General features: G+C 39.1%; 4 protein-coding genes across 5 annotated transcripts in view; 2 read left to right on the forward strand and 2 right to left on the reverse strand.

Annotated features, from left to right (window-relative positions):
* On the reverse strand, nucleotides 176-1,415 carry LOC104757067. Its single transcript, XM_010479780.2, has 2 exons — nucleotides 1,200-1,415; nucleotides 176-566 (listed from the first exon to the last, which is right to left on the reverse strand). The coding sequence occupies exons 1-2, from the start codon at nucleotides 1,344-1,346 to the stop codon at nucleotides 468-470; spliced, it is 246 nt and encodes an 81-aa protein (XP_010478082.1). The 5' UTR covers nucleotides 1,347-1,415; the 3' UTR covers nucleotides 176-467.
* LOC104757068 (probable beta-1,4-xylosyltransferase IRX10) lies at nucleotides 1,707-3,969 on the reverse strand. The gene is made up of 4 exons (XM_010479781.2): nucleotides 3,644-3,969; nucleotides 3,092-3,480; nucleotides 2,691-2,932; nucleotides 1,707-2,493 (listed from the first exon to the last, which is right to left on the reverse strand). Exons 1-4 carry the CDS (start codon nucleotides 3,735-3,737, stop codon nucleotides 1,980-1,982), a joined length of 1,239 nt encoding a protein of 412 aa, XP_010478083.1. The 5' UTR covers nucleotides 3,738-3,969; the 3' UTR covers nucleotides 1,707-1,979.
* On the forward strand, nucleotides 4,567-6,754 carry LOC104757069 (adenine phosphoribosyltransferase 1, chloroplastic). 2 transcript variants are annotated; one of them, XM_010479782.2, is made up of 7 exons: nucleotides 4,567-4,792; nucleotides 5,022-5,141; nucleotides 5,247-5,357; nucleotides 5,567-5,659; nucleotides 6,021-6,170; nucleotides 6,323-6,381; nucleotides 6,478-6,754. In XM_010479782.2, exons 1-7 carry the CDS (start codon nucleotides 4,639-4,641, stop codon nucleotides 6,529-6,531), a joined length of 741 nt encoding a protein of 246 aa, XP_010478084.1. In that variant the 5' UTR covers nucleotides 4,567-4,638; the 3' UTR covers nucleotides 6,532-6,754. The 2 variants fall into 2 exon arrangements, with proteins under 2 accessions (XP_010478084.1, XP_019094247.1); XM_019238702.1 differs by having other exon boundaries at nucleotides 5,025-5,141.
* Nucleotides 7,307-9,891, forward strand: part of LOC104759448 (tetratricopeptide repeat protein 7A-like) — a 4,652-nt gene continuing 2,067 nt past the window's right edge. The window contains exons 1-4 of the mRNA XM_019238641.1: nucleotides 7,307-7,610; nucleotides 7,751-8,035; nucleotides 8,130-8,388; nucleotides 8,479-9,435. Coding sequence (XP_019094186.1) covers nucleotides 7,838-8,035; nucleotides 8,130-8,388; nucleotides 8,479-9,435 — 1,414 coding nt within the window. The 5' untranslated portion in view covers nucleotides 7,307-7,610; nucleotides 7,751-7,837. The remainder of the gene's footprint in view (nucleotides 7,611-7,750; nucleotides 8,036-8,129; nucleotides 8,389-8,478; nucleotides 9,436-9,891) is intronic.

The raw sequence follows: 9,891 nt of genomic DNA on the forward strand, positions 1-9,891 counted from the left end.
AAGGATACATAAAAAGTGGTAACTTGATAATATTATGGTTGAAATATACTTTTAGCTTTTCAACAAGATTTGAAGATAAGGCTCTCGAATAGCTAAACCAAAATTCTGGTATTGAACCCACAGTGACAGTGTAGTCAGTCTATATAACTAAGGGACATCGAGGTTAAGGATTAAATTGAGTTGCCAAGAGCAAGTAATTGAGCACCTGACGAACAACTTTCTTTGTGACAAAAAAAGCAATAAAAAGGTAACAATACTCAAATCTCATGTTCGGCTTTGGTCTGGGGTGGCTCTGCTTTTTTGCTAAACCCGTTGCAGATTCAACATGTAAAACCAATAAACCCAACAACACAAGATTCAACATGTAAAACCAACCTCTGCTATTATTTTTTTGTTAAATCAGGAAAAGACAGAGACTTGATCTACGATTACAAACTACCGACCATGTTTCTAGCTTCACTTCCGCCTTAATTCTTTTTCAAACCACTGCTACAGCTTTTTGTGTTGCTAGCTCCCGGCGGATTTGGTGCATCTGATTCACCACACGCCCTTAGAACAGCCTCATTCTGCAAGAGACTCCCAGAAAAAAACTATTAAAAACAATATTTGTGTCGACAAAGATACAAGAGGATTGAGTTGAACTTCTTTTTTATTTATAAATTTATGGCTATTGACAAACATGTTGGTTTGAGCTCAAAATCACCAAATACAAGCTCAGATCGACAAGCTTTACCAAAAAGTACAACACAAGCATATTGAGAGATGGACAAGGAAAAATGAATTCCAAGAATTTGAATGTTTTGATAGGTATGCAAACACTAAATGTTTCTACTTTTGATTCACTATTATTACATCAACTCCTAGTTCCCAAGGCCTATCAAAAACAAGAACAAAATCTTTAGAAGCATAAGTAAAATTCACAAAATACACAATTGAGTTTGTCCATATAACTCAATACAACTAATCAAATCTGAGGAAACCACATCACACAAAACTGAACAATGCCTCAAAACAATTTTTGCAAATGAAAAACTCGTAATTTAGAAATGAACCCACCAACATTTTCTCAAGAAACATACACAGTCCTTATACTAATCCATGCTTGGCAGGTAAAAAAAAAAAACACATCGATCACGAATATAGATAAGAGTAGGAAAAATGGGAGACCAAAACCCTAAAAGATGGGAAAAGGAGAGTACCTGCCAAACGCGACGGAGGCGAGTTTTGGCATTGGCTTTACGAGTAGGTGTAAGCTTGATTCGCTTCCAAAGAAGACCACCGGAATCGTGCTTCTTCACTAGTTCCATCACCCTAGTTCCCCAAAACGCACCCATTCCTCCTCCCATCGCCGCCTCTCTCCTCTCTCTCTCTCTCTCACACACACACAAAGCAAATGTTTCTTCGAGATTAGTTTTCAGATTTCCCTCGATGAGCCCATTATTTTTAGTAGACTATAGGCCCATTTCCATCTACGAGCTTTACAATTTTTCAAATAATTCTAGTATTATTTAACCTTTTACTAGTTTCTGTATTATTGGTTTTTTTGTATTATTATAATACAGAAAAATAATTTTCTGTATTATTAGTTTGTTTTTCGTAATATTATAATTCCATTCACACACAAAAACAAAGAAATATGCCACATGTTTGTTCCGACAACCTTTGGGGTTTATTGGACACTGATAGTACTTTACAATTTTACATGATTGAAGATAAAAAGTAAAAGGTGGATTGACAATGTGAAGACAACAAAGAGTGGGGATACAGTATAATGATCAACGTCTACGAAATACATCCAATTTGGTAACTCGAGTAAAAATGCTATCTACAAAAATAATCCACACGGAGGACTTCTAATGTTTTCGTAAGTGCTAGAGAAAGGCAACAACATATGCCCTCATCTCAGAAATAACTCTAAGGTCAAACCCAAGAAACATAACAAGACATAACTCTCTCTCTCTCTCTCTTTTTCTTTGAGTTTACCAAGGTTTAAGGTCACCAGTCGGACCAGCAGTCCAGTTCAGTGCCTTCTCACCTGCCTTCAGGTATATGCTTTTGTCATGGGGTAACTTCCTACCTAACCCGTTAAGTATCTGATGGAATGCATCCCCTGGTTGTGCTGGTTGAGGGAAAAGCATGGCTCGTTTCATCGAAGGATTTGCGAGGAGTCTCTGTTTTCTGAGGATCACTTCTGTTGGTATTGACGTTAGGATCGTGTCTAGCTCAGGAACATCTTTCTCGGCAACAAAGACTCCTATTTCTTCCCAAGGGATGGCGTCTGCGAAAGGCAGTACTATGTCGTCCGCTATGATAACTGGAATGCACCCAAACACAACCGCTTCAACTAACCTCGGGCTCCATGGTGCCCACCCTAGAGGACATAGACAGAAGATGGCTCTTTGCATGTCTTCGTAGTATGTCGTCGGGTGATCTGTTGAGATGTCGAACAGAGGGTTGTTCTTAAAATTCTCCCACACCGCTGCTCTTGCACCTCTGTACAAAGAGAGAAGTTTCATTCAGTAAATTCCAAAACAACTTGATATAATCTTACTTTGACTTAGTTCCTAATGAGGAATGTATACGTGCTTCTTTTATTGTATGATACTATTGATTTTTCAAGTTGAAAAAATATATGTAAGACTAGTGAAACCCCATCACTTGAGAGTTTTACAAGTCTACAAAATGTGTACCTTGCATAATAGCCACCTTCTGGGTCGTTGTTAACATCGTAGAACAAACCACGGAAGTAGACAAAGATAGAACGTGGAATATCTGGAGGAATAAGATGGGCCTGCATCTTCTGTGGAGGTGCAAAAGGAGGAATAGTGATAGAGCCTTCGTCCAAACACACATGGTTCCTCTGACCAAATGTCTGAACCAAAGTTGCTCGCTGGAGTAGCGGAAGAATCCCTCTTTCAATGGCTTTTTCCTCCTGTTCAATGTATATTAAATCTTCAATTCCCACACAAATCAAATCATTGGACTATTCTACAATCTTAAGAAATACAAATCATAAGCACTAGTGTGATGATGACACAACAGCTAACTTTAAGCTAATAATCATGTACATTGTTAGATCAAAGAGATCTACCTGATAGTGGAAGCAAGCTCCAAAGTCATGGGGCACAACAAAGAAGTGATCAGCACCTTCAGTCCGATTCCAATAAGGCCAATTTGACGAGACTAGCTGTATGGCACTTCTCATCATACGCGGAGATTTAAAAGGCAATGGCAAACCCGTAGGAGTGAGATCACAAGTAGGGTAAATAGGAGTGTAAAACCAATCAGCTTCATCAGGATTACGCGTTCGAACAGGACTAGATAATAGAAACCTATGCATAAAAATCTCAGCAGCAAACATGTGTGTAAGACATCTAGGATCCTTTTGAAGTAATTTCTTATTGTACTTGCTTGGAAGCTCGTATACATAAACCTTAAGCTTTCCAACTGGATTATCCTCTAAAACATCACCAGCACTTCCTGCATTTTAACAAAAAAAACCTTTTTGTTGAGCTCTCTCTTAACACAGCAAATCAAAATTGCTTATATACAATATAACATAAACCAATTTGTAAAGGAACACAACACATTTCAAATAAATTTGACTAAAAAACTAGTGATTAATCACATTCCAAAGTTGTACCTGAGATTCGCTCTGTCCGAAGGGTTTGTTCAGCGGAAGAAGCGGAGAAGAAGAGGAAAAGGATAATGGCGGAGAGGGAAGAGCGAATCTTCATATCCGACGGAGATGTGTGGGTCGGGTAATGGTTGGATCGAAGAAGAGAGAAGAAGGAAGAGGAAGCATATAAGGGAAGAGTATCGTTGGGAGGTCATGGGCGCAGTGGTTGACGAGTTTACTTCGGGATTAGGTTTTAGGGTTTTTTTATTCATAAGGAAGATGCGAATTTCTGAAAACGAAACATCAAGAAGAAGATGGAAAACGAAATTTAGGGGAAATAAATAGCTTCAAGTCACAGACAAGTGTCTCAAGAATTTGCTTGTGTTGTACTTTCCAATTCAACGACCAGACAGACACGGAGGTAAAAGTGGTTCACGACGTCACAAAGTCAAAACGCGCGGTTCCATCATGGGCTAAGTTAATGTCCATTATTAGGGCCTGATTGACATTAAGTGGCCCATTAGACATCACAATGAGGATGCTAAGATTTGTGTGCTTATTATTCTCTTTGATTATCTCCCAATGGCTGCTATGCTAACATAATTTTCTCCCAATGGCTGCTAGAGACTACAATGGCTGCTAACATAAATTGAGGAAAATTGTAGTCTAAAATTTAACTTTTAAACTGGCAAAAATAGACTGGACAATATACTTTGATATTCAATCTAATTATATAAACAAAGATCATACATATGGAATGTTGGGAGATCAGATCATAATACAGTGTGGTACACTAAACTTATTAGTTTGTCATCAAATTAAAAAGAATCAAAAAGATTGGTTATGACAAATTTTCTATGAAGAATCAAGTAGAAAAGTCAATGGCTGAGTGACATGAGTTGTTAGGTTGGTTTAGACTTTAGACCTCAATAGGCATCATTGATCACGGCGCTTGTTCAATTTATTCCGTCTCCAATTGGTACATTCCTTTTTAAAGATCTCTCTCAGTTCCAAAGAAAATGCAAACAATAATTTCTCCACTACTTGTCTCTCATCGTCTCTCACTTGCTCCTTCTGTCCCTCGTCTTCTCAACAACCACCACCGTGCTCCTCCTTCGATCCGCCTCTCAAGTCACCGTTCTACCAACTCCCTCCGCCTCTTCTCCTCCGCAGGTAGACCCGACCCCACCACCTCTTTTATTTCATTTAAAAAAAAAAACGTTTTTGTTTTCTTTTGGAAAAAGAAGGATATTTTTTTGATTGGGTGGGGCAAATACGTCAAAACGGGAAATCATTTTTGGGATAAATTGGTCATTTTTGTCATCACTGTTTTCTCATTCGAGTCTTAGGTCTGTGTCTGTGTGTGTTTTTACAAATCTGACGCCGAGTATTGTGCTTAAAGTAGCAGCAGCAGCAGCATCAGCGAGTCGGGACAGTGAAATGGCGACTGAAGATGTGCAAGATCCGAGAATCGCCAAGATCGCTTCTTCCATTAGAGTCATCCCCGACTTCCCTAAACCAGGTTCTCTTCTTGTTACTTATAGCAATTATCGTCTCTTAGTCTTCATCTGAGTTGTGATCTTAATTGTAAGTTTTTGTTTCTCTGGATTGGATTATATTTTCGCAGGGATCATGTTTCAGGACATAACGACGCTTCTTCTCGACACTGAGGCCTTTAAGGATACCATTGCTTTGTTTGTTGAGAGATACAAAGACAAAGACATATCTGTTGTTGCAGGTAACTCTTTTGTGTGGTCTGTTTTGGTCCATTGATAATTCCAAGTACCAAGATTAGTTGCTTTTTTTAATTGGTCTTATATTGGCCTTTGTTTAAATTCTGAGTTTGTTACTTTAAAATGGAAGTTTGTATCTCTGGTATATTAATGAATTGGTGGATGATATTTTTTTTCACTCTTACTTAAATGGAGGATGTTGTGGTGAATGCAGGTGTTGAAGCTAGAGGTTTCATTTTTGGCCCTCCTATTGCGTTGGCTATTGGTGCCAAATTTGTTCCCATGAGGAAGCCCAAGAAGTTGCCTGGTATTTTTTTCTTTTCTTTCTTCTAGTGTGACTTGCTGTTCTAATATCTAGTTACATCAAACTGTCTCAGTTAGCTCTAAGTTTACAATTGTTAGTATCTCGGACTTGAGTAAGGTGACTTTTATCTTCCTATCTATGGCTTCGATTACTCTATGATGCTGCTCATTTGCTAGATCATATATCTTTGTGGTAACTCCCAGTAGCTTGAGTGGGTTTTTTTGGTTACATATCCATGGTGTCTAAGTTGTTTATGTTGACCAATTACGAAAAAGGTGTTAAGTCATTTAGAGACTTGTTGAGCAGTGCCAAATTATCCTTGTAAGTAAATTCTATGCCTAATGATTTTTGGTTTCTTTAATAGGGAAGGTTATTTCAGAGGAGTATTCGTTGGAGTATGGAACAGATAAGATTGAGATGCATGTAGGTGCAGTAGAGCCTGGTGAGCGTGCTATTATCATAGATGACCTTATTGCCACGGGAGGGACTCTCGCTGCTGCAATCCGACTACTTGGTAAGTGCAATATTGAGAAGTAGATCAGTTTATCCTTTTGATAACGCAGCTCAAGTCCGTAATCACAAAATGTTTCTGTTAAACTTTTGACTCTTTCTCTCTCTCTCTCTCTCTCTCTCTCTCACTCCTGCAACTTGGTTGTGTGTTTGCAGAGCGAGTAGGAGTGAAGATTGTTGAGTGTGCTTGCGTAATTGAGTTACCAGAGCTTAAGGTTTAGCTTCGTTATCTCTTTTTTTCTCTATCTGCTTCCAGTCTCTCACACTTATTTGCTTACAAAGAGGTGTATGTGGCTGTAATGTTTTTGAAGGGAAAGGATAAACTAGGAGAGACGCCGCTATTTGTTCTTGTAAGCTCGGCTTAACAAGAAGAAACCTAAAGGGGGATTATTGATTGGATCAAGTGTTGGTTCTATTTTTCATGTATGGTGAGACATTTTACTTGGGATTTGATCCATGTTGTTTCAAAATTATCATAATCGGCTCAGACTAGAAAATTGGCATTTGAATGTCAGGATTCGATTGCAGTTCCGTTTGTTGAACCAATAAAAACCCCAATTAATAATAAGGTGTTATGGGTTTAATTAATACAGAATCAAGTTCTAATGAGGGAAACTCGAGCAGGGGATTAAGATTTTAGTAACTCAATTCTTCTTTCAAGTTTCGCACCTCGCATGTTACTACTTCTTACTCCCTATGTACACAATGCTCGTCCGTGGCCGTCAGTAGAACTTGATTATTAGTTTAGTACTTCAGTGTAACTATATATTTTATCTATGTCACAGATTAGTATATAGATAATGATGTTTTTTTTTCACATGCATCTCAAATTTGAAGTCGTGATATATCTATATATTATGTGTACCAGTACCACTCAATCTGTGTCCAACCAAAAAATAATCTCAATTCAATCAATACTGGTTCGAAAGAAATAAAATCATTCATCCCCTCTCAATCTTGCGTTACTTGTCTCTCTCCCCATTTTTACGTTTCATATAACACTACATTATTAATTTACTACTATAAGAATAGGGTATTTTGGGAATGTTTAAAGCGTGCTTTAGTTGAAAACAGATAAAATGTGGACCAAAAGACAAAAATTCAAAATTACCTTAAAAAATAAAAATAAAACACAAAAATAAAAATCACAGCGTAGGTTGCTGCTGGGTGCTGGCTGGCTTTTGCTGCTAACATTGACATGAACAACACAGTAACACACACTGCAAAATGACTAAGGACCCTTCATCGATTTCGGATCTTCTCTCTGACTAAATCGATTTAACTAATTCGAGGATTTTGGATTTTAGTTACAACCCCCACCCCCAAACAACAAAGCTCAAGTTACTACTACTACTTCCTTATCAAAATCTGCTTTCATGGCTGCTTCTGCTACGATTCGCGTTTCTCGTTGTCGCTAATTGTCTTCTCCTTCCCCCATTTTCATGTAAGCTTCTTTCCCTTTTGCTTCCCTTCTTAACCTCGTTTTCACTATAGCGTTTAGCGTTTCATTATGCGAAAGCAACAAGGATTTGTGGTTTGATTTCTGAATAACACATGTTTCTGTTTATTTTGATTTTCCCATAGTGAAGCTGATGATAAAAGCAGCGTAGATCTGTAAATCTATTCATCGCATTATCTGCGTTTTGTGAGGAGGAGGAGGAGGAGGAGAAGATGTTGTGTGCTTGTTCAGGCGAACAATTCCGGTTCGAGGACCAGCCTGGCTCGCCGGAATCCCTAGCTACAAGAGATTTCTCAGCTAGTGGACTTTCTTCTCGAACTGCAGGAGGCGATTGGGATTCCAAACTCGATGATATTCAAGTTGACGAAGCTGAATCGACTCTAAAGGAAGCTCTCTCACTCAACTATGAGGTGTGTTTGTTTAGCCTACTCATGTTATCAGTTTTAATTGGAACTATCTTGATGTTTGATTTTTTTTAATTTTGTGGTATTCGTGTGTTGTTAGGAAGCTAGGGCTTTGTTGGGGAGACTTGAATATCAGAGAGGTAATTTTGATGCAGCGCTTCAGGTGTTTAAGGGGATTGATATTAAGGTCTTAACTCCAAGGATAATCAAAGCCATTGTTGAGAGAACTCGTCCATGTAAACCACGCTCCAAACCTCTTATTGTGCCTCCCACCTCAATGTCAATGCATTCTGTTAGTTTACTTCTTGAAGCAATCTTGCTTAAAGCTAGATCACTTGAGGAACTCGGCTCTTACAAAGGTACGTATGGAATATTTTAACTCTGGTGCTCTTCAGATTTTTGTTGCATTGGAATCTATAGCTAGTAACATTGTTCTGCTGTTTTACCAGAGGCTGCGGAGGAATGCAAAATAATACTTGACGTGGTTGAATCTGCATTGCCAAGTGGCATGCCTGATGGTATCAACGGATTCTCTAAACTGCAGGACATTTTTCAGAAGGCCCTCGAATTGCTTCCTTTACTGTGGACTAAAGCAGGGAATCATCATGAAACTATTGCTTCATATCGCCGTGCTTTATCCAGACCTTGGAATTTGGATCCCCAAAGGTTAGCTGTTACGCAGAAATCCTTGGCTTTGATTTTGCTGTACGGGAGTGTTGAGGCATGCCCAAAAGACAACATCGAGGAAGCAATTGTGTTACTGATGTTACTTGTAAAGAAGATGGTGGTTGGGGACATACAGTGGGATCCAGAACTCATGGATCATCTCACTTACGCTCTTTCAATGACTGGGCAGTTTGAAGTGTTAGCGAACTATCTAGAGCAGATTCTTCCGGGTGTTTACACCCGTGGGGAGAGATGGTACCTTCTCTCCCTTTGTTACAGTGCTGCAGGGATTGATAAAGCAGCCATTAATCTATTAAAGATGTCCCTAGGCCCTTCTGAATCCAGACAGATACCACACGTTCCTTGGTTATTGTTTGGAGCAAAGCTGTGCTCTAAAGATCCAAAACACTCAAGGGACGGCATAAATTTTGCTCAGAAGCTGCTCGACTTGGCAAACAATCAGAGTGAACATTTGTTCAGCCAAGCACACAGTTTCCTTGGTGTATGCTATGGAAACACTGCAAGAAGTTCCAAATTAGACTCTGAACGGGTTTTCCTTCAGAAAAAGACTCTGTTATCACTAAATGAAGCAGCAAAGAGGGCCAAGGATAATCCGGAACCGGACATTATATATAACCTAAGCTTTGAGAATGCAGTTCAAAGAAATGTTCAGGCGGCTTTGGATGGTGCGGTTGAGTATTCTAGTATGGTGGGAGGAGGTTCAACTAAAGGATGGAAACATTTAGCTTGTGTCCTTTCAGCGGAGAAACGGCTTAAGGATGCTGAATCTATTCTGGACTTCACCATGGAAGAGGCTGGTGACATTGAAAAGTTAGAGCTTCTGAAGTTGAAAATTGTGCTTCAGATGGCTCAAGAACAACCTAAGCAGGCCTTGAAGACATGCAGCAGCTTGCTGGGCCTAATACGGGCGCAGGATAAATCTGAACAATCTGAGGTACCTAGTTTGGGTTTCATAATATGAAAGAAACATATTCTGTGAATTCTGTGATATCTCTGACTAATCTTATTCTCTGTTCCCAGATTTTGCTTAAGAAATGTGAAACGGAAGCTTGGCAAGAGCTGGCCTCCGTCTACGGAAAGCTAGGTTCATGGTCAGATGCAGAAACATGTCTCGAGAAGGCAAGATCCATGTGCTATTATTCTCCCAGAGGCTGGAATGAAACAGGTATGGAGAA

Source organism: Camelina sativa, chromosome 17 (assembly GCF_000633955.1).
Source record: "Camelina sativa cultivar DH55 chromosome 17, Cs, whole genome shotgun sequence".
In the NCBI taxonomy this organism is placed as follows: Eukaryota; Viridiplantae; Streptophyta; class Magnoliopsida; order Brassicales; family Brassicaceae; genus Camelina; species Camelina sativa.

Coding starts and splice junctions, on each gene's coding strand:
- LOC104757067 (XM_010479780.2), bottom strand. CDS start 1,346: ATGGGAGGAGGAATGGGTGCGTTTTGGGGAACTAGGGTGATGGAACTA. Junction 567..1,199: donor GCCTCCGTCGCGTTTGGCAG/GTACTCTCCTTT, acceptor AGTCTCTTGCAG/AATGAGGCTGTTCTAAGGGC.
- LOC104757068 (XM_010479781.2), bottom strand. CDS start 3,737: ATGAAGATTCGCTCTTCCCTCTCCGCCATTATCCTTTTCCTCTTCTTC. Junction 3,481..3,643: donor TCGGACAGAGCGAATCTCAG/GTACAACTTTGG, acceptor GTTAAAATGCAG/GAAGTGCTGGTGATGTTTTA. Junction 2,933..3,091: donor GAGCTTGCTTCCACTATCAG/GTAGATCTCTTT, acceptor TACATTGAACAG/GAGGAAAAAGCCATTGAAAG.
- LOC104757069 (XM_010479782.2), top strand. CDS start 4,639: ATGCAAACAATAATTTCTCCACTACTTGTCTCTCATCGTCTCTCACTT. Junction 4,793..5,021: donor CCGCCTCTTCTCCTCCGCAG/GTAGACCCGACC, acceptor TTGTGCTTAAAG/TAGCAGCAGCAGCAGCATCA. Junction 5,142..5,246: donor CCCCGACTTCCCTAAACCAG/GTTCTCTTCTTG, acceptor ATATTTTCGCAG/GGATCATGTTTCAGGACATA.